At 37.0% G+C, this 24442-nt stretch overlaps 1 protein-coding gene across 2 annotated transcripts in view; it reads left to right on the top strand.

Annotated features, from left to right (window-relative positions):
- The first annotated feature begins 268 nt into the window (after nucleotides 1-268).
- Nucleotides 269-24442, top strand: part of nos1apa (nitric oxide synthase 1 (neuronal) adaptor protein a) — a 146837-nt gene continuing 122663 nt past the window's right edge. The window contains exons 1-2 of one of the 2 annotated variants that reach the window (XM_079841674.1): nucleotides 269-878; nucleotides 1116-1187. In XM_079841674.1, the coding sequence (XP_079697800.1) occupies nucleotides 774-878; nucleotides 1116-1187 (177 nt within the window). In that variant the 5' untranslated portion in view covers nucleotides 269-773. The remainder of the gene's footprint in view (nucleotides 879-1115; nucleotides 1188-24442) is intronic. The other variant, XM_079841675.1, reaches the window with a different exon arrangement.

Genomic DNA, 24442 nt, shown 5'->3' on the forward strand with positions numbered 1-24442 from the left:
TAATTCTATGGAAGTCAACTGTTTGGTTACCCATTTTCTTCAAAATGTCTTCTTTTGTGTTTAGCAGATAATAATTTCATATAGGTTTGGAACAACTTGAGGATGAGTAGCCTAGCCTAAGTAATGACATAGCCTAATTTTATTTTTGTGTGTAGGCTACTTAATGTATCTTTTCAAATTCTCTTGGGGAAGCAATATAGCCAGTTTTACTCCTCAGTTTAAGCCTACCGAACTCAGCCACTAGGTGACAGCCTCAGCTCTCCTTTGAACACCATTGTTGGGTGTTGAATGCGAAGCGGTGTGTTTTTCCTCCTCCTCCTCCTCCTCCAAACCTGAAGCCGTGTTCCAATGAAAGCAGGTGGAATTCCCCCTTTCAACCAATGGCGCTCTGCCCTCGTAACAATCCCTTCGAAAAGGATGTGTGGGCTCGGTTATGGCGCTGGCGTGAAGTTGTTGGGAAACGGACTAGCCCAGGAAGCAGGATTTTGGCACTACTACACCAGCTAAAGCTTAGGGCTGCCAGCTTGAATGGGAGCAAGTGAGCAGACCATTGATATTTGGTCAAACGTACACCTTTGGGGAGCCACTTCGGCGACGGCGGATTGAAGATAGTGATTTCTACAAAAGTTGCTCTGTCAAAAGCGAGCACGCATGAGAAACAAGAGTGACCTCGGGCTAATAAAAAGGCATGGATTGCAAGAGTTAGACTGAGTTCTGACTCCCCTCGAGCTGTTTGCTTTTTCAACTCTGGAGAAGGACGTGAAACAGTCACCATGCCTGCCAAAACAAAATACAATTTAGTCGATGATGGACACGATTTGCGGATTCCTTTACATAACGAGGAAGCATTTCAACATGGGATTAACTTCGAAGCAAAGGTAACGTTAAGTTTCTTTTGACATGATGTTTTTTTTCAGCCGAATATTTTATTTAGACTACATCCTGTTGCAAATCCTGTTTCCAGTCCCAAAGTTGTTTGCTTTTGTTGTTGCCACTTGTTTACATTCCGTATTGTCAGTTTATAACTCACGAGCGCGTGAATTGTGTTATCACATCTAGTTGAACATGTCGACAGGAGATCTAATAGATTTCATCTCGTTGGTTTTGATTTCCAGTATATCGGTAGTCTGGATGTGGCTCGACCCAATAGCCGTGTGGAGATTGTTGCGGCCATGAGGCGAATAAGGGTGAGTTTTTATGGCACCAGTTTACTTTTACTGCTTCCTAAAGTCGATTTAGCTTGCAAAGTTGACTAATGTCAGTATTTATATGCATCGAACTGCCTTCTTGGTATTCCAATAAAGCGTTACGACGTGACTCAGCCTCTATTCCGCACGGGTGGTCTCCATGCCTCGAGCAGCAATCAAAATACAAAAGCAGGACAGATCAATGAGCAAATTGCTTACAAAATGAGAGGATGGGATATTGATAGCCCTGTCAAAGTTGCTTTGATAAACATACACCAGTCCCGTAAGTCACGTCGCCCTTGGCTATCACAGAGTTTGTGGATTTTCATGTGTGCAAAGGTGTAAACAGAGAAGGGCTCTTTGAAGTGGGGGTCTTCTGAGTAAAGCACTTAAAGGGCCAGTTTTGGCGCCCACCAATCACGGGCGACGAGAATGCACTGGCTTCCTATGTGGCTAGACAGAAATCCTACATTTTGCTTTATATTTGTTGTAATTGTGTTTAAACACTTTATCCTTGGTAGTTTGATTAGTAAAATGTACCTACATAGTAACTAATGGGGTTTCCTACACTCAATATGTGATATCTGTAAAATTTCACTTCACTAAGCATATTTTGTTTATTGAAATGCCCTGCAACGTCATGAACTATATATAATATTTATAATATATAATATGATGAATTATAAATTGTTTGTAGCTTTGACATGTGAAACCCCAAAACTTTTTAGTTTTTTCTTTATATATTTATTAACGACAGTCTTATAAGTATGAAAATTAATATTAAAAATGTCCACCTAAAAAAAATAGAGGTAAATAGAATGGTATTTATAACTTTTAATTCCCTACTCCTGAACAGTGTTGGGTAAGTTACTCTAAAAAAAGTAACTAATTACTCGCTACTAATTACATCTTCAACAGTGTAATTAGATTACTGTACTAATTAATCTCACTTAAAAGTATTGGATTATTATTATTATTATTACAAATAACTTTCTAAATCTCATATCAACCTCGAACAGTTTGGTAATACAAGGATAGACACATTTTGATTCTTTCAAATAAACAATATACAATCGGATAAATTATTCTTGAATTGACCAAAGTGTGTAAATGGGGAAGGTTGCATTAAAAATATACATTTTAACATTCCATTTTTATGTTAAATCCACTATTGTTATACAGAAGTGTTCTATAGTCTATACAGTATTTAATGCAATTGCATCAGAAGTCACTGTTAATTAAATTGCAGAAATATTAAGGGTAATCCTTACTGTACCATTTTAAGGGCAAATGTATTAGATTACTTTGTAATTAATTACACCCAACACTGCTCCTGTCCTGACTAGTTTTGCAAGTCTGGTCTTCAATCCAGCCTGTTGTTGTTGGTTAGCTGTATAAATGGCAGTTTCTCAAACATTCACTACTGTTATTGCTTTTCTGTCAGGAAGGTTTTACCTGAACATACTTCCTTTTCCTGGTATACTTTGCATTCTATGGGCCGGATTTCGCTATTACAGTGAAACTTATTTCAGGGAAGTGTGATAAGCGGCGGTTTGAATGTAACAATTGAAAGGCTTTTTTTGTTTGTTTTTTCAACATCCTGGTTTCCAGCATGGAAGCTGACACCAGGTGCAAATTATCCTATTAACCTTTTCAGTGCGCTGGACCCCCTGCAACGGTCTGCTGGCTAAGGGACAAGCATGCTTTATAGCAGGGAAATATTGTGTGTTAACTCTTGAACACAAAAGTTACACAAAACCAATCATCCTAGTGGTAAAATAGTTTTAAGTTCAAGCAGTGACAGCATTGTTTCAGCTTGCAGTATTGACTGCCCTATAAAGACACCACATACAAGACCTTTAAAGCCACAATATGTAGTCGCTTATTCAAAATAATAGCTTGATGACGCCTGGATTTCGCAGAGCTTTTATTATGCCGCAGACGACAGCTTCTGCTTTTTCCGGTCATGCGAATGCATCGCTGTTTTATCATATTAGATACATTTGAGTGTGTTGAAAGTTGTTATAATGCTTCTCTGTGCGTTCGCTCAGCGGCTACTATCAGACACTTGTTGCACACTGCAGTAAGCTAGATCAATATTAAGCGTCATAAAACATGGTACTCGCGGTAAAGAAAACTAAATTTAAACAATAAGACTGTGTTGAGCTATATAACAATGATTTGTTTTCTGTCGATGAATGTATCCAAACAGTTGCTCACCTGTCTAATAAAACACTATATTAAAGCGTCTTTGGTATTTTTACAAAAAAACAAAAACAAATAGAGGGTAGCGGGGGTATGATGTAATTTATAGGCAACGCACGGTCTGTGTCCTGGTTAAAATTACTTTTTTCTCTGCATTTAAACATTTTTGGAAACATTTGAGATAATGTACTCAGGTCAACAAAATATATAACATTGTTCTATTTTAATCCAAAAATATTACATATTGTGCCTTTAACAGTGAATCTGAGAAATGTTTCTAATTGACTAAATATCTATTTTAACACTTTTCCTTTCCTTCATAAGACGGATTTTGCTAACTGTTGATTACTTAATTTGTAGTTAGTTACTGCAACTGTTGTTGCACTGCAGAATATTGTGAGTGATAATTACTTACCAGACCATAAATAAATGTTTTTCTTGTCAGAATATGGGAGAATGTTGAATAGATTGCATTTTGAGGGAAAATTGTATGCAATAATATTGACAAAAGAGATCCTACTTGTTTGATTTCAAGTCCCATTCACCATCATTTTTTTGGCAAGCAGCTTATCTGTATCGGTACGGTCTATTGTTTATTGCTCATTTGTCAGTATTTATATGTATTGAACTGCCTTCTGCCTTCTTGTTTGTTGCTATTGTGTACTTTAACAAAAATACAACATTATGGCATATATGTTCCACCATAGGACATTTCCATTAGTCCATGGAGTCCATGTAGTCCATGTTACCTCTACAGAATGCTTTATTTCAGTTTGCAACTTTAGATTAAAATTACCAATGTGAAAGATTCATGTAAAGAGAATAGTGCATAAATAGTAAATGTTTCAGTGCTTTCTGTTCTGTGGTATTTCACTTTGTAGGATTGTATACGGTGTCTATAAATGAAAGGAGAGCATTTTAATGGCTGTGGGAAATCATTTCCGTTTTATCTGCCTTTGATCTTAATTGCCATCACTCTGATAAAGGAACTTGAGTTGAAGAGATCCGGTGAATATAGCTATTGGTTTAACTTGTAAACACATAATGTAGGAGTGGAAATATTAAGGCGTGATCAGGTGCCTCAGACATTTTGGACAATAGTTATGTTTATAAAAAAAAAATAAAAAAAACTCAGGCGCTCTATTTGTGTAGGAAGAGGTGATTTAGAGTCCATTGGGGAATTAAAAGCTTGAAGCCTATAATCATTGGCCTTTTTCACCACACCCAGATTCAATTGACCCACTGTAATGAGCTGGAGTCTGAATTCTTTATAGTATGTTGTCATGCTTTACTTGGTGCAAAACATTTTTTTATTTTAATCATCTAATAATAGGTATATAAGCATTTAAACATGTCTAGATCCCTTGTAACAGTGTCCTGAGCTGTCTGAACAACAGTTAAGCATTGTCGACAGTTTTTTATTATTATTGAGCATCACAATATATGGCATAAAATAGGGGCCCTGTATGCTCATGGAGAAGTTCTTTGCATGGGGGTAAAATGAAGTTCGAAATACGTGACCAGCAATATACTGTTAGCGAACATTTGACGCCGCCCACTCTGCTGTTAGCTGCGTTTGAATGAATATGTAAATATGTGCTGCATGCTTTCCTCTCAATAAAAAAATAAACGCACAACAAAATTGAGAAAACAGCAAGCATTTTAATAAAGTATAAAAAAGCATCTGATCATAGCAACGTGGATATGTTAGCATGGGTTCTGCTACTAGTAAAGTCACGTTTATTTATATAGCGTTTTATTCGATAGATTGCTTAAAATCAAGCGGCTTTACCGTATTAAACATGAAAAACTGTCAGTAGCTCTTCGGACGGTAATTGTTTCTCATGTGGACATCTGTAAAAATACTATTTTTCTACACCATTCAAGTGCCTTGGAAATTCTTTATTTATCCGTAAAATTACATTTGCATTGCACCTCAGTGATAAAACATGTGCATTCAGATGGTGATTCACAGTGAGGAGCGAGTTTTGTGATCCTACGAACCCAAGTAGGTCTCTGCAGGATAGTAATAGGAGTTACTAGATCAGTGGGGGAGGCCATAAACAGAGGGCCGTTTTTCACTGCGTTACCTGATTTGCCCACGTCACGGTGTGGGTAGGGTTTAGGGGTCGGGTCGGGTGAACGGGATAATTTTCATTGCATGGTTTATAAACACCCACCAGTTTGAAAACACCCACAAATTTAGAAACGCCCACTTTTGAAAATGTCATGCTTGGTATAATAAGAATAAACTTATTTAATTTAAAAATAGGAACATAATATCCTAATTATTTGTTTAATTATGTTTATAGGAAGATCGGAAGAAAATAGGAAGATATAGCATATGAAAAATGCTTTTTCTGTCTTCTTAATCTCAAAATAAAGGATGTAATTTTAAAAATGTGGAAATGAGCGGAAATAAGTTAATACAGCCTCTTATATACATGAGGAAAAATAAAGCTGCTTGGTTATTTTAACATATAATTGCTGCCATAATAACGGTCCATTTTAAATGTTTACATGCTTTGCTTCTCTTTCTCTTTTGATTGGTGATGAAATATATTGTTCTTTGTTGTTTCCAGCATTTTAGTAATAAAAGTGTAGGCTAAATCTTTAAAATGCATCCAAATTACAGCGAAGCTCAACCGTACGGTGCTCCGCAGTGGTCAAAAAGGGTATAAGCAGTGAATTTTCTCTTCTTGAAAACTCAGAGATGTGGATTTGGACGGCAATTAAATTACTACACGACCTTGGTGTTTGTCAAAAAACAGTAGGTCATTCGGCCGGGGATTTTTACACAGGTGGTGGGAGAAAAACATTGACATTCTGGATTCGGACCACAAAAAAAAAAAAAAAAAAAAAAAAAAACAGACTAGCCCCTGTAAATTATGAAAATACCTTACGAACCTATGAGAAACGATTATCGAATAGGGCAAGTGTCTAATTTGATCAGAACTACAACTACGTTTTCTATATAAAGCAGCTCTCCAGTGTGTTCACATTTTCACCCACGGATGTCTGACCTTGATGGACTAAACAGGAGAAATGAACCGGAAAAGATTTCCATGTGAAAGAATAGTACAAAGGTGGCAGTACAAAGGTGTTTACCAGCCGTAGCAAACTTTTCTGGAAAGTTTGCAAGCGGTTTCAAACTCCCGAATTGAACTCCAAACGAACTTAGTTTTGGCCTGATTTTGTTCGATGACATCACATCAGCAGTTTGTTCTTCGATTTCACTTAAAGTATATCGGCCCTTTAGTGTCAAGCAGCAGTAGGGGTGATTTTTTTGTTTGAAGCCAATGTGTGACAATAACCCTAACACAAAGGGCCCTATCTTGCACCCAACGCAATTGACTTTGTACACCGACGCATGTGTCATTCCTATTTTGCACCCGCGCAAAGCGCGCTTTTCCCTCCACAGAAGCACGTCGCTAAACTAGTGAATGAACTTGCACTCCCTGGGCGGTTCAGCGCAAAAACAGCGCTTATTTTGCTGTTCCATTAAACAATTGCGCCACTGACCAGAAAAAACCTAGTCTAAAGTCAGTGGCGCGTTGCGCGTTGTTCATTATGCTATTTTAAGGGCGCATGCTTGACCATAATGTATAGCGTGCACAACGCGCATACACTTTGCTCATGTAATCTACACAGATGCAACAGTTATTTTTACAAATCATAAATTGTTACACTAAAAAAATATTAACACATGAGATGACGGAAATCATTGTGGTGTGCCACGAAGATGTGAAAAAATAGGCATAAATCTAGCTTACAAATGATTCAGGCTAATTGTAATAATTAAGGATAAGACCTGTTTGCCCAATAGTGGCAAGACATATATGTATATAAGGACATCTGACAAATTGGTTTGTCCGTCAAGAACCAGGAAAAAAAAAAATCGACTGAAAAACTGAAAAAACTGAAAGACTGAAAAAAAAAAAGACTGTGAAATCACCTTTACCATAATGTACAACATTACAACTTCACTTCTCTGTCTTTCACTGCTCTTACAAGAACATCAGTCTCCTCGGCTGTGAACCGCTCCTGGCGTGCGCCTGGTAAATACGCCATAATAAAAGCAATCCATAATGGAACTTGCGCACCTGCTTTTAAAGGGAATGTTGGATGACGCTCGGATTGGTTTATTCACGTTACGCCCAAACCACACCTATGAATAATGAAGCTACTTCAGACCAACCCATTTTAGATTTGCGCCGGGCGCAAGAGCCATTTATCCCGCCGGGAAAATAGCAACAGCGCCGAGACCCGCCCACAAAGTTACTTGCGGTTCGCGCTTTGACACTTGCGTTTCAGATCGTTAAAATAGGGCCCAAAGTGTGACAAGTGGACTAAATGATAGGCCTACTTGAATGTTTACTCTAGCTTCTTTGATTTACGAGATGCCTAGCAGACACCTTGTATGCAAGAACCTGATCGTGATATTATCTTTGTGGAGATGATTAGCATGAGTAGATGTTGCTGTCAGATTTGGAAAGGGAAAAATGTACGGTCTTGCAGTCCTCTTGTAAAAGCTTTTAGACTCGTTTGCATAGCCCAGAGCCTTTTGCTCTTATTGCTGTCTTACATTTTGCATTATATATTATTAGCTTTAAGATTGCCAAAACCTCACTCTTTGGAAAAATTGATGACCTGCACGTTAAAACAGCACCTTAATAAGCTGACTGATTAAGTGTTTTGTCGTGAATGAATTCCTTTTATATTAAGGTCTCTCCTCTAACACTGGAAGTGGACATGTTGACAACTAACTTATAGTTATTGAACATAATTCAATAATGGTATGTAGACAGACTTTACATCTAGTCTGTCTACATTTGTTGTTTCTACATTTTAATTTAATTGTAACTAATTACTTTTATTTAAAATTGATTCATTTTTTTTTTAAGTATAAGAAAAAATGAGAATCGTGTAAGAGAATCGTGATCTCAATTCCCATGGAGAAAAATCGGGATTCACATTTTAGCAAGAATCGTGCAGCCCTACCAGGAATGCGGTTTTTAGCTGCCAGTCCTGCCAAAATAACATATTTTACCCCCCCAAATGCCTTTTTCCCGCCTTTGATGACGTGCATGATTACGTTAATGTTGATCATCTGTCCATCATCGTCTAAAGCCCGCCCTGACAATTTCATTGGTCCGAACAGTTTCTGTTCAGGCATAATTACTTCTCTACCGATCAAGTCCAGACCGAACTGCCTGAGTAAAAATGTTGTGGGCGGGGCTAAGTTCGCCTGGCATCCAGGCTACCTGATCAGTGCAGCCTTAGTGATTTTTCAATTCATTCTTGCTTTTTTTTTCTTACAACAGGCCAGTATTTATCCATTTTTCTTGCTTTCAATCAAATGGGTAAAAATGGATCTATCGCTAATATTCACATTTGTTCATCTGACTTAAACTGGATGACATTTGACAGTGCCATACAAAATCTGTCCGTTAGAAAGACTTTTGGCCAGGATCCATTCTGTTGACATGCCTCATTTTGTCTCCAAAGAGCCTCTTTGGATTTAGAAAAGCTCTCTATCCCCTCAAGAACTGAACATCCTCTGTGTAACATTGACTAGCATCAGAACAACAGAGCCATAGGATACTCAAGCACGTCCCCTTCTTAACCATAGTAACGGAGAACAGTAAATTGACTCATAACTCTCCTCCTTTCTCCTTGGAGTGTCTTTGCCTTGTGATCTGTTATGTGGATTGTTTTCACCCCCGTCAAGCACAGAGCAAAATTTCATCTTTGTGCGTGCATGTGCGTGCCTGCATGTGTTTGTTTGTTTTTTAGATGTACCTCCTTTCTGAGACATTTCATTGTAACAAATGAATATTCTGGCCTAATTTGATCCTCCTTTTTAATTAACGTCTCCAGTGGCTCAGAGGTATAACTCATTCCTTGTGATTTTTCTTTCTTTTTTTTTTTCTTTCTCTGTGGGTAAAAAAGTAATTAAGCATCTCAGAGATAAATCTGTTGCATATTGAATTTTATTTAAAGCCAAGGTTTGCATGATTAATAATGTCCTTGATGCTAAGAAATCACTTGATAAATAAAAAAATCAAGAAAACGCCTCCACTTGATGCGGTTTATTCAAGTTTAATGGCCCCAGCATAGCACCCACTGTAATCCATCAAAAACACCACATCTATTGATCTGTGGCTTTTTTATTTTAATAGTAAAATGAGTTTATCCTAACTCGGTTTTTACATTTTGAATGGAAATCTTTCAACATAAAATATGCCCCGCAAAATGAAAACTCTTTTTCTTTTTGAGTGGTTCAGTCATTGTCATGTGAATGTCTTCTCTTTAGACTGTGATGCTTCTCTCTCCCTTTCTCTTTACAGCTCTCTTTTATAGTGTTGCGTTTAATCCATTTCATACCCTGGGGTGATTTACTGTCTTGTTGTGTTTTATTTGAATCTTTATAGCTCAAGCATTCTTTGATTTCTGATCAAAGACATGGGTTGCCTCATCAGGACGTTTAAAGCTGCCATTTTAAGATTGATAGAAAAAATATCAGCAGGTATATTAACATAATTGTGTGATTTTTTCAGTGTCAAATTAACATTTGCATGGCCTATTTAACCTTTTTTTGACTCGAAGTCTTTGTTTTACAACACAATATTCAAAGCCCATCATTATAAAGACTGAGATATTTCTCATTCCTCCTGTAATTATGACAACGCTGCTTGTTTTGTTTTGTTAGTTTTTTTTTTATTAAAAGAAACTTAGTGTTGATATATTAATTAAAGGCACAATATGTAAAAACAAAACAAAACACTAGAACAATGTTATGTATTTTGTCTTGTATCTTGTGTTCTTTATTTACTGTGAATACCATGTTTTACCATGGCTGGGTTTAAGTTCTTCAGGTGAGTCTGAAAGAAGGTTATTATTCAGGTAAGAAATACTACAGAAATTAGTACACATTTTTTACAAATTAGTTTTCATTGTAAAAAAAATCAATACAGATTAAAGCTTACAATTAAAGTTATAAAATTGTTCAGTCAAGAGCAGAGAGTGATTTTCTTTGTCTTTTGTTCTTTGATTAACATGACAGACAGCAGCAGGAATATTAGACTGCTGTCCCTTTTAAGAGTTTGTGCACGGATTCAAAATGCTGTAACACAACATCCATCTTTCTCAACTATATTTACGTAAAGTATTCAGTTAAACACCCTGACATTTTGACATAAGTTTGTATGTATTTGACCGTTTAAGCACAGTGAGCCACTGATTTTGGTACTTGCATATTTGGTACAAAAACCTGCTCGGAATCGGAAGGACGAGAGAGACCTGCCGGTCTCGGGTCCAGGCCGATCAAAAGGAAAATTGTCTGATTCCGATCTCTGGCCGGTCGATCGGTGCATTTCTACAATTGATTAATTTACATAAGTTATACATGGCCCTCCTGGAAGTTTGCTGATGCCCCTCTAGTTGGCGCCAACCTCCTGGTTGAGAACCACTGGCCTATAATATATTGCATTTTAATTTAATTTTTATTAAAGGGATAGTTCATCCAAAAATGAAAATCCTGTCATAATTTACTCACCCTCAAGTTGTTCCAAACCTGTATGAGTTTATAGCTTAAAGCAGATAGAGCAACCATTGACTACCATAGTATTTTTTTTTTCTCCTACTATGATAGTCAATGGTTGCTCTATCTACTTTGTTACAAACATTCTTCAAAATATCTTTTGTGTTCAGCAGAAAAAAAAAGAAACTCATACAGATTTGGAACAACTTGAGGGTGAGTAAATTTTGACAGAATTTTCATTTTTGGGTGAACTATCCCTTTAGTGGGATTTTTTTAAATGTTTACTGCATGGTTAAAAAATATGCCATATATAAAATTGAATTAATTTAATGCAAAACTGAAACCGAAACTGATGTTGGGCTCATGTAGCCTACCTCTCCCATTCGGCACAAATCTAAATGTTTCATATTCATGATTTATTTAGATGCTAAACTATTATTTATGATGGTGTAGAGTAGGCTTTGTACTTCACTCACATTCCAGCGTAACAGCGGAAACTCATGTGACAGCAGAAACAACTTAAAATACTCGTCATTTATGGTCAAGATTGAGGCATAATTTGAAACTGTAGGGTTTACTTTTATTTGTGTACTCACAATAAAATCAAAACATTGTGCTTTTGTAAAAAAAAAAAAAAAAAAAGACAACGTACAAGATGCTGCTCTCTGTCATCACGGTTTCATTTCCGTGAACTTTGTGGAGCACAAAAATGAACCGAATCTCAGTATATTACTTGTCGCAATGTTTTTCTTTCATTTTATTAATCAGTTAATTAAGTTACATATTTTTCACGTAGGCTTATTTATTTATTTTATATACATATAACAATCTTCTCAATTAACGGTAAATGATTGGTTAATTAGCGTCGGTTGTTGTTGGTCAGGGAAAACAAAACAAAATGCACATCCCTAGTCCAAAATCATTTGTACGTTTGCCATGTGAATTATTGAGCATTTGGACAATTGTGGCAATAAGTGCTTATGCCAGTGAATGGTCAGTGGGCCAGCGGTTACAAATCACTGCTCACAATGACTTGAATTTTCTCAGCCCCTTGGTGCCGCTTCTCAAAATCAAAAGCTAAAAATAGCCGCTTTCAAAGCCTGTGGTTTTACTGTCCAGTTTTGGCTACCTTCATAAGCGATAACAGCATAGTCAATGTTGTCTAAAAGCATACTGCATTAATATGCATTATTTGTAAAAGTCAAATGAATTGCCTTCACTTGATGGATGTTAATTTATTACATTATCAGAAATTTGCTAAATATGTTTGTGGATTTTTGCCAAGTGTTCATTTTGTATGATAATTACACTTTATTCTGCATCCTGACATGCTGTCATTAAATCAGGGGAATGTCGCTTTTATGCTGCTGAAGTAATGAGCCGGTAGTCAATATGTGAGAACAATCATACCAGTGCACATTGTCTTCTGTATAAAGTCTTTCCAGACCTGCCATATCAGACCGTCTCTGGGGAGGCAAATTATTTGCACTTACTTTTATATTGAAGAATAATGCATTAGTTTTTCCTATTCTCTGAGTCTTTTCTCCACATCACAGCTGGAGTCCCTACTATGGTCCCATGTGTTACCTTTCATTATTCTCCTAACAAACCTCCATCTTCACTATTGGAAAAAGTCATGCAAAGAAAGAAACTGAGAAGAACATTCAGAAATACAGGGATTTTGCACTTTAGAACAAGTTAACGTTCCTTTTTTGCTCACTTGATTAAAAAAAAAATTGTTTTACCAGGTTTACAATTGTGACGGCTCAACCCGTGGCATGTAGATGGAAAGAGTTATTTAGGATTGATTTAGAGAAATTTTTCAGAAAAATGAATTGAATTTCTTTTTTTTTTGTGAAATTAATTTGTCAATAATTTTGATGTATTGCTATAGAGATTTACCTTAATGAATAGACAGATCTCGTTCTTCCAATTGAAACACAAAATCTAAAGTGATTGCAAAACTACTGTTTACAAGTATAAAAGTGGCAGAATGTTCAAGTATAAAATGAATCAATTACCAATAACTGCAGCTTAAGCTACTTCTTATCATTGTGATGGCTCAAACCATGGCATGTAGATGGAAAGGGTCATTCAGAGAAAGAAAATGAAAATGTTCAGATATACAGTGATTTTCTCAGAGTAAAATATTTATGCTCTGCAATTTTGCTCAAATTAATTTCACAAAAAAAAAAAAATTCAATTCATTTTTCTGAAAAATTTCTCTAAATCAATCCTAAATAATCTACATGCCACGGGTTGAGCCGTCACAATTGTAAACCTGGTAAAACAATTTTTTTTTTAATCAAGTGAGCAAAAAAGGAACGTTAACTTGTTTTAAAGTTGAAAGTTGAAATAGGTTTTTGATGTTGTCACATGATAATTTTTACCTTGTTTGTCATTGCGACGGCTCAAACCCATGTCATGTAGATGAAAAGAGTCATGCAATGGAAAAGAAAAAAAAACTGATCAGAAATGCAGTGATTTTGCACTTTAAAACAAGTTAATAAAGTTTGTGATATATATTCATTAACAAAACATTCAGATATCAGGGTTTTTCCTGGGTCAAAAATGGTCTTCGGTGGTGGCTGACAGACACGGTCATCCATACACACACACACACACACACGCACGCACAGTAAAAAAGTTCCCTATACCCACGTGATCTGCAAGTGCAATACTGACAAAACATTTTAAATAAATTCAAAGAAAATTTGTAATTTTTGCTTATCTTATTTTGATACCTTGATGTTTGTTTTTGTTCCTCATTTTTACACTATTTACTGATAGTTGTTTTGGTATATAATCATATCAATATTAAAAAGTAGTATTAAAAATGAACAAATAGCCTAATTTTCTGCTATATACAATTTCATAAATTTCATCAGCTAGCTAACCACAACTTTGTTCTGGGTTCACTCCAGTCTAAACTAAATTATTTTAGGCTATTTATTTTACTACACATTGTCCAAATAAATAAGCTGAAAGACTGTGGATGATTAAAGCTAATTCTTACTATCCACTCTTGCTAAAGTGGGTAAGCACACTTGTGTTCTCATTTCAAGTGTTCTGAGTAAATGATTCAACTGATTCATGAGTTCAGTGTTGGACTGATCCGTTCTAACCAGTCGTTAAAATGATTCGGTTCAAAGGAGTCATAATGTGGCGAATCGGACATTGGCTGACGCGCTGTGTGTGAATCCCTTCTGTTAGAACATCGCGAAAGATTTGTCAACACACAGAAAACACTTCATAGCCGGATAGGATTTGTTTCACGTTTATTGAAAGTATGCTTTATGTCAGCTGGTCAGAGAATCAGTCAATGTTTTTTGAGCGCATTTCACACCCAGCGGTAATTAAAGGAAAACATCGTCTGATAGCGCCACGTGCAACATGGATTCGGTCTTCCGACCTTTTGATTTTGATTAACGTAATATGTGAAATATTAGAAAGCTAAGAATACTTATTTTGAAGACAGAGAGCGTGCGAGCGGGGGAGGAGCTCTCTGGTCGTTCTCTCTGACACTCAGTTAACGCAAGGGCAGCGGTCATCTATTCTACATCACTCCTAAATCACAATAACTCATCAAATAAGGCTTTGGCGGGACAACAATTTGTTTTGGCGGCCGCCAAAAAATTTTCAATGTAGGAAAAACCCTGGATATGGACTTGCCTTTTGTTTCTGTCAGATGATCTTCATTATGGCAGATCAAACCATGGTGTGTAGATGGAAAGAGTCCTGCACAGAAATAAATAGAAGAACATGTTCAGAAATATGGTAATGTTTGCACTTAGATACAAATTATTACTGTATTTTTGATGTATTCATATACAAAACATTTAGATAGTACTTGCCTTTTATTGCTGTCACATGATGTTTCTTACAGCAGTTGTGACGGCTCAAAACGTGGCATGTAGATGGAAAGATTCATGCAAAGGAAGAAAAAAAAGAACAAGAACAAGTTCAGAAATGCAGTGATTTTTCCAGAACGATGGTCTTCATTTTATTTTTAATATATGTATTGAACATTTTCCAACTTTAGTAGAAAGCACAAACAAATTAACCACTATTAGGGGGGAAAAAAACTAGTAATAATGAGCACATTTAACCTAGGCCGCTTAAAGGTTAAAATAAAAGGTACATTACAATTTCAAAACCATTATGTACTCACTCATGATTGAGGAAACCAACATAAAATAAAAATAAATTAAAATAAAACTGGTCTGGCTGACCATTAACTAGACATGTTAAATATTCCAGCAGAATTAGTTCCATCAAACTCTTGTGCCAACCCGATATAGTTGGAGTCTTGTCAGTTCTCCACCTCAGTAAAATGTTTTTCCTAGCTGCAAATAGAAGAATATAATAGTCTTATTTATTTTGATAAAATCAAAGTTTTATCAGGCAGGCCAAGGATAAAATAAAGAATCCAGTACCAACTCCTTATTAAAGATATTACTCATCTTGGCCCAATATATTTGTAACTGATTACATGACCAGAGACACTGAGTGAGTGTACCAATTTGTGTTTCGCACTTAAGGCATAGAGGTGAGAGGGTATTATTGAATGCATGTCTACGGTTTGGTGAAATATGCATCCTATATACATTTCTGAACTGTACAGCCTTGTCACGATTACATACCGAAATAGATTTTGCATATTTCCAAATACTTCCCCATTCTTCTTCACTAATAGAAATATAAAAAGTTCTCTCTCCCAAGCAAGTATTCAGAACTAAATTTCTAAATTTAATTTTGTAGCATTGAGAATCTTGTATAACAGACTTACTGACTTCTTTACAGGTGTTTGAAATAGTACTTTTTCTATAGGAGACAGACTTCTGTTATTACATAATGAGGTATTTTTCAGAATATAGTTTCTAATCTGTAAAACATGGAAAAAGTTCTGCTTAAATACAACTCCTCAAAAGACATCAAACCTTCTTCATCAAACAAGTCTATAAGCCGATTAATTCCTTGGTTCACCCATAACCAAAATTTAAACCTCCCATCAGATCTACCTGAAGGAAAGTCCGAATTGTTCACAATTGGTGTGAGAGCAGAGGTTAAATTAGTTCTTCCCTCGAAACGACAAACAGCCCTCTATGCCTTTGGTGCATTTACAGTTACAGGGTTATCACAATTGACCTATCTGTAAGCCCCTCCTCTCGAAAGCAGATGAGCCAATGGCTGTTGAGTGTTAGTTGCGCTGGGACCGAAACTCTGAAGCGCTCCTCGGTTTGATGGTGTGTATGCTACAAAAATGGTAAAACAATCGGTCTGGGATACTGTAACACTGATTCCACACTGAATTGTCATACTCTCATTAGTCCCTGAAATAACTAACTGTTATAACGTCATGTAACGTTAACAGTGTAGGTCAAAAACGCATACATTTCTGTGAGTTTAGATATGTTTAAGGTCTGCATTATCTGTCTTACTAAGGAGGACTCCTATTTTGATAGGTATTATCTACGGTAGTGAGGGGAGAGCTAGCAGTGTATCAGTGTTGTTTTCAGAAACAAGGTTACAGTTTATTAGCACCCCCGAAAAGGCAGACGGTCTGTATATATTTGTTTACTGTTAGTTGTATGAGTGTTTTTACATTTAGTCATTTAGCAGACGCTTTTATCCAAAGCGACTTACAAATGAGAGCAATAGAAGCAACTAGAACAGTCAAGGGCAACAATATGCAAGTGCTGTAACAAGTCTCAGTTAATCTAGCACAGAACACAGGACAGAAGTTTATTTTTTATTTTTTAAATAAATTAGACAGACAGAAAATGATTAGAATGATAAGTACTATTCCTGATTGGTCAGGTGCTGCTGGAAGAGATGTGTCTTTTAGATGTTTTTTGAAAATGGCTACAGACTCGGCTAGGAAAAGGTCGGTGAGAGCGATTTCATGCCTCTTTGGTATGGCACCACAAGGCGTCGTTCACTGGCAGACCGTAAGCTCCTGGAGGGTGTGTTTTGTATAATTTGATGTGTATGTTAATGATAATAAAACGGAGAGAGTTTGTGAATGAGACGTTAATGCACACTTCTTATGCTTTGTTTGTTCAGCTCTTACAGTGATTTTTTGGAATGAAAAAGGACGCAATAAACTTAATAAACCATCATTTAAGTTTGGCCATCAATCAGAGAGGGTCCGCTATATTCTGTGTCCAAAAACAACTTGGGATAAGGGTTTCACAATGACACTGTCATTGTAAGACAGTTTGTTTGTCCGAGTTAGCAACAGTAACTAAAGGGGGCGGGGCTTACCGATAGGTCAATTCAAATACTGACTTTTGATGGGCTTCTTTATTAATAATAAAATAAAACAAAACTACCCTGTGCGGGAAAACCTGACCAGCAGCTGGTCAGGGCATGAACAAGCAGGCACATGGGTGGGGTTAAGACCATATAGACATCGGAGCACATGGCACATAGAAACAATCTAAACAAAGTCATGTGCTCACACAAAAAAACATATCACGAACACAGTCAATAAGAGCTCTCACAGACTGCGTGTCCACACAAAATATGACAACGTGAAAGCATGCGGCCGATTAAAAAAACAAAAAAACAACAACAACAAACAACAATGTGCAACCGGTGTTCTACGTAACACACAAGCCAGTGCTACAGAAAGGAGAAACAGACTTTTACCTCCGTTTATTGCTTTTCTTGTCTGTCTTGGCAACCTGACTTTTTTTTTTTTGATTCATGTCCTCATTTTGCTGGTTTTATATGAGTAGATTGAAGCTTTTAATGTGTAATGGTTAAACTGAGGCAATTGATTTGATGGTTGTTCATCATCTGAATAACGATACCCATTATGGTTAATTGCTCATTTTGTTATGCAGTGCTGGGGCTGACATGCAGTTTATGCTGAAGTAGACAGCTGGAAAGGAGCTGTGGACTTGTTGTATTCAAGCCAGTTGGGTAAATTAGCTCTTTTGCTTAAAGGTGCAATAGGTGATTGTCTACAGAAACACAAATGCTGGTTGAAAATCTCCTCATATCCTGATAACAATCACTATGTTAAGAGGTCTAAATGTATTTTTATATCATCTGTGGAAGGCGTAAGACTATAAAATGGACGTTCAATCATTGCATTCGGTCCGAATGAAATTATAGCATGTGTTCCCTGTCAATCAACATGTGTTTGCATACCACTGCGCAGCCTATTCATGCAGACATCATGCATCATCAGCGCATTCACATAAGCTGTGCAGGCAGAGCAAGAATGGCAGGCACAAAATGTTTAAGACCATCAGTTTCAATGCACTTAAGGCCCGGGTATACTTCGGCCGTCCGCGCTCGTGCACCGCCCGCATGATGTAATTTTCGTCATGAGGAGAGCTCGCGGCCGGCCGCACACCCCGTCCGCGCGCAGCCCAAATTTTGAGACCGCGCGGACGGTCCGCGTGCAACAGCGCATGTGCCTGCAGTACAGAAGAGTCCACTAGGTGGCAATATGCACAGTATTGAGCACAGTGTTCAGCCGTCGAAGAAGAGTGTGCAAAGACCGGTTTAAAAACAACACGCTTGAAAAAAAAGAATTTTTGATTCTTCAGTGTTTCTTCCAAACTATGTTGCAATGGTGGATGCACTACATTTCTTCTCCGATCATGCCCAGCGAATGTCCCGTTGATGACAGGACTCAGTGCTGCCATCCGATGTCTGGTAGAGCATAGACACTTTTTTTACTGCGCATGTGTCGAACACGATCATCTGCGCGCATCCGTTGTGTAGTATACTTTGAAAGACGCGTGGACAGGGCTGCGCGCGTGACGCGTCCGGGCGCGGTAAGTGAAGTATACCCGGGCCTTTAGCCTACTCATTTTACTACAGTAGTAAAGTCGTCAAAAATTAGAATACACACAAATGTATGCATGTTATGTATGCAAGTTACACAAATAATTATATAAAAAACAATCTTTTATATATTTTATATTATTCAAAGTAGCCATCTTGTTCTATCTGGTCCAACTCATTCAATTAAAGTCACTCAAACTGTTATAAGACTTCTGTAATAAGTTGTGTCTAACTATTCATGTGCCCTATTCTTTGTCCTGGAGTAGATAAGACTTAAATCCTCTTATGATTTCAGATATTATAAGTACTATAAGTACTTTTAAGTATTAATTATAGATAAATTGGTTTGAAATAATCTTCTGTTCTCCATTCAGTTTTTGTAGTTATCTGAGCCTACATTACATTTTAATTGTGCGTGTGTGCACTATCCCTATAAAAATGTCACATTAATTCAAAATATCATTTAAATTAGCCTTAAATAATAAACTTGGAGGTCCATTGAAGCCAGAATAGTAGCATGACCCACCCTTTGTGTTTGAGCAGGTAATGACATTGGCAGATGCTTTGTGATTTATCACATACTGGTGGCATGAAACGGTAACTGGGAAACACTCTGCCCAGCCACCAAACCATATGCTCATACAGCACTCGTGGAGGGCTGGAGTATATGAGCCATGGCAGGAAAGCTTGACAGGAGAAAGGAAGTTAAAGAACAATGAGACAAACCTCACTGTGATGAGGGATGGTGTGTACATGTACCTACAGCAGTGGCCTGGGATGATTATATCAGTGCTTTGGGCAAAACATCAGGCCTGTCAGGAAGGAAGGAAGGGGATCCACGTTTGGTCCACGCTTTGCTTGTGTATAGTTACACCAACAATAGCGACTTACCATTTACGGTACTAAGGACCCCACCTATGTCAAATACCAGGCACAAGGAAGTGGTTTGGTTGGTGTACAAAATATTATAATGTTGATAGTTACCTTTTTATCACTTCTTTTTTTTTTTTTACCTCTTATTCCCGTTCATCTCTATCTATAACTTGCATTCCAGAAAAGTCCAAAGGCTGTGCCTTTCTCCCCAGTTATGTAGCCTACTGAGACTGTACCAAGTACAGTGCTCACTGAAGCTGAAACAATTTGCCCCCTCAGAGTAATTGGTTGAAATGAGGGCTTACTGCCCTGCCAGAACTTATTGCATGTCATCTGGAAAGGTAGACAGCCTTGCTGACCCCTCAGGGCATGTGTCTGCATTTAAGCGTCTCAATCGGCAAGAAAATTACAGGCACTTCTGCCAGTTCAGGAAATAATGCGACCTATACATTTTAATGATGAGAAGCTCAGTTCTTCTGTGACACTCAGAGGCCCAGTGGTTAACCAGTAATTGGTGTCATTTGCACAGCCTTAAATAAAAATCAGCCCAAAATATATATACATTTCATTTACTCACCTTTTTTATTTTATATATAATTACAATTTTATTCATTTAATTAATAATGTGATGGCAAAGCTGAATTTTCAGTAGTTACGCCAGTCTTCAGTGTCACATGATCCTTCAGAAATCATTTTAATATGCTGATTTGGTGCTCAGGACACATTTTCTTATACAGTGTAGAAAACAGTTGTGCTGCTTAATAAGTTTGTGACAGCAGTGGCACGTTTCTTTAGGATTCTTTGATGAATAGAAAGTTCAATAGAACTTATTTGAAGTTTCAAAAAATATAATGCAAACGTGTACTGTCACTTAATCATATTTTTTTTACATCCTGCTGAAGGATGTAAAAGTATTATTATTAAAAATATTAATAAAAAGTAGGGCTGGGTAAAAAATATCGATTTCTCGATTTTAATCGATTCTCACTTTTACAAAACAATATACATAAATACTGTTTTGGCGCGTGAGATCGCTCTGCCGCAGCTCAGCTCATGAGAACCAGCAGCGCGGAGCAAACATGAACGGATCTTCTATTCCGCCTTAATACCAGTAACAGCGCGAAATAAACACGAATGAGCTTCTGAAAGTATGTTAAAAGATACAGGACAACTTACCGAAATCCGTATCATGTCACATAGAATCGCTCAATCAGTGTTTCAACCGCAGAAAGATGCAAGTAAAACGGCTTACAAGTAAACATTGTCACGTAACGTCACAGTTACCTCAGAAAAACCATATCCAGTGTCCATAAACTCGATCGTTAGTCAGCTAGAAAAATTAACTCTAGAGAGGAGCATTTTGCTAATTAAATGCACCACATTAGGCTACATCGGATATTCATTGTCAATGTTCTTCAATATTTAATACATCTGGCAAGTTTTTATGCCGGCATTATATGTTATACCCTTTAAATGTTTAGATTTCAAAAAAACGAATTGGAGTAGAATTATGATTATGTAATGGTAAAGTTAATATTATAACTTTATTATTATATATTAAAAAAAACATAATTTAAGGTCATTTAAGTGTTTGTATAAATCAGTTAATTTTTACCTTCAATATTATTAGGCTAATGTAGTAACAACTGACTTCCATAGTTTACAACATTAGTTCAGAAATTAGTTTTTTCCTTGAGAAAATTTTCCATATACCCAGGGGCGTAGTTTATGGGGGGGATGGGGGGGAGGTACCCCCCCAATATTTCAACATGAAAATCACAGTAGATCAAATGAAAAATATGTAGAATTCATTTATTTTGTAACAATTTTGTTCCTAATCAAATATGAGTTTGTCATAATAAATCAGACAAAAAATACTGCTAGTTCATTTTTCAATAGTGTCTGTAATTATCAATGACAAAAGTATTCACATCGGTGTTTGTTTTCTTCCTAAATTAATTTGACTTTTGAACAAATTGAATGAATGAACGATTTAAGTGGCTCACTTACTCACTTTCTAAATTTTTAAATGCATTAAGGGGGAATGTAAAAATCTTAAAATAAATGTCTAAATGTTGTCGCTTTCATATTTGTATATGTTGAATTTGTAATCAGTTAAAGCAAATGGATGGATGGATGGATGGATGGATGGATGGATGGATGGATGGATGGATATAAAAAAATAACAGGCAGCATACCAACGTTCAACCCCCCCAATGTTCAAACCAAATCTACGCCCTTAATTATACCTGATACATATATCAGAAATAATCGATATTGAATTGAATCGAAAATCGAATCGAATTGTGAAATTTGTCAATACCCAGCCCTATAAAAAGTATTTAATTTCTTTCAAATATGAGCATTAATAGCACACAAGTTGCTTACTTTTTAATACCTTTATGGTTCTTTTTTGTCTTTATTGTTTTTTTGGCAGTAAAATCACCATCTACTTGAACATAGCTTGGACATTCTGCATAATATCTCCATTTGTGTTAAAAAGAAAGAAAATATGCAATTGGAATAAATTGTGTAAGTGAGTTTATATTTTTGTGAACATGTAATCTGAAATAGTAATGTAATCATCTTGTTACACTTGGTCTCATTCTTGTAATTGCAGTTTTTTTTTTGTGCTGTGTTGTAGAAGGTAATTTTTGCAAGCAGAGCACAAGCCTCATAGGCTCTTTTATGGCAATGGCTGATGCAGCCCTACACACGCGCCTTCTGGTGTCCCTCAAATGCTAATTGATTAACTGCACCAATGAAAGTCTCTAAGCCACAAAAACTTTCCAGTGTAATGTCCTGCTGTGCTAGGACCACAATTATTACAATGATGGGCTTGGTGTTTAACATTGATCTTAAGTTAATTGGGGAGAATGGCAATGTGACCTATGGCTTTCAACCGTCGCTGTGATTAATGTCTCCATATTCTCCCATTGGCATACGCTTTCTGCACCAATAGCCCCATTTACTTGTAATCATTTACACTTTCCTCATACTTGGCTTGACATGATGATAAAATCAGTGAAACACATCTTGTATACAACACCGATGTTGTATTTGAAACTAAAAGCCACGTTTCCACCGCAGGAACTTTCCCCAGGAACTAGGGACTCTGGGGTGGTACTTGGTATGTTTCAACTGCAGGGACCAGGGTCTAAATGAAGTTCCGGGTAAAAATGTCCCCCTCAGAAAGTCACTGCTCCCGAGGTAGTACTTTTTCAAAGTTCAGGAACTTTTGGGGGTGGGACTTGGCCGCTGGACATGCTGATTGGTTGAGTTCACGCAGCATTTTTGATTGGTTGACTCCATGAAGCATTTTATTTCAAACACCATTTTTAAAGTATGTTGCGGTGCGTGCAGTAAGAGATGTTTGCCATTTGAATCAACAATGTAGTTTAAAAAATAAGACTAGGTTCAGGCTTTATTAAGATTATATGTGGAGGGCGAAATTCAGTGGGAACTGGATATTTGCGCGCAGTCCTACATCATCGGACTAACCATCACGGTTCTTTACCATGATGGAAATGCAGACAGCAACAGTTCTTGGGGGAAAAAATTCCTGGGAAGAAAGTTCCTGGGACAAATTGTTTGGGTAATTTCGGTGAAAACGGGGCTTAATTATACTTTTTCGAAGGTCTCTAACTAGGTTTCAGAGCTATGCAATTCGGGTTGATATAATTTTTTTTTGGAAAATATTGGGAAATATTTTGTATTTTTCTCCTCATGGTTGCATGAATATTTCTTGGAAGACTCCACTTCGTTCCACCAGAATGGTTTGCGTTCTGGAGCCAGAGCATGTTCTCGGCCAGAGCTTGTTGCAAATTGGCCGCGTGTTTCCACAGACTTAAGGAATGACCGCTGACGTAATGCTGCTATGTATTGTTTACCTGACTTTAACCAGGCTAAACAAAATTTGCACATCCTGGTGTTTGTGCAGGCGGTGTGGCACTTCTGTTTTGCTGTCCACAGTACAGGAGTGATTCTAGCAAATGGGCAGCTTGCAATAAACTGCCGGTACTCTTATCCGTCCTTTTCGGAGATAAATTGAAACCATTGATTCACTCGCTCTCTCGTGAGTCATGTGCATACGTTTTATGTATTTAGATATAAAGATTGATCAGCGAGACAACAGCAGCATCGCAACCACCTTTTCTGCAGTGGAAATGCGTGGCATGGTTCGAGAGCGGACACAGGCCAGGAACTGGAACCGTGTCAGTGGAAAAGGGGTATATGAGGGCAGTGCTTGCTCTCTGGCTAACCAACAGGCTTAAATAAGTAGGAGCCTTTGCAAAAAAATACCATAATCAGACTATGAAATCTCTTTGCTGTGATTTCAGCTTCTGCCATCTTTGAACTTTCCTTCAGTGCGGATTATGCTGGTAGTTATTTTATTACAAACTTCAAACACATCGAACTACAGTCTAGAACAGTTTTTGGCCCTCAGAACTAGCATGTCATTTTACAAAGCAAGTTTTTTTTTGTTTTATATTACTTCTACATTTTTGATAAGGCCATACATTGTTTTGGTTGTCACTATCTCTTGCTCTTTGTTCGAAGTGCTGTTTGAAAATGACTTGAAAATCAACTGCTAAAGTGGCCAAGGCTTCTCTTTTCAACTCTTGCTGAAAATGTTTGCAGTCCAAAGGGTTCACAGCATAAACTAGACAGGAACAGTTCAACAGAATATTGCACATTGAATGTTTAGAATTTTAATTAATCTGTCAATTTTTGGTGGGAATTTGTGACATGACGGCATGTGTGGCATATTAAAAATAAATGTGTTTTAATTTATTAATGTATAAAAGTTCATTTAAAATTATTTTTT

The sequence above is a fragment of the Gobio gobio genome (genome assembly GCF_949357685.1).
Source record: "Gobio gobio genome assembly, chromosome: 17".
Classification (NCBI taxonomy): domain Eukaryota; kingdom Metazoa; phylum Chordata; class Actinopteri; order Cypriniformes; family Gobionidae; genus Gobio; species Gobio gobio.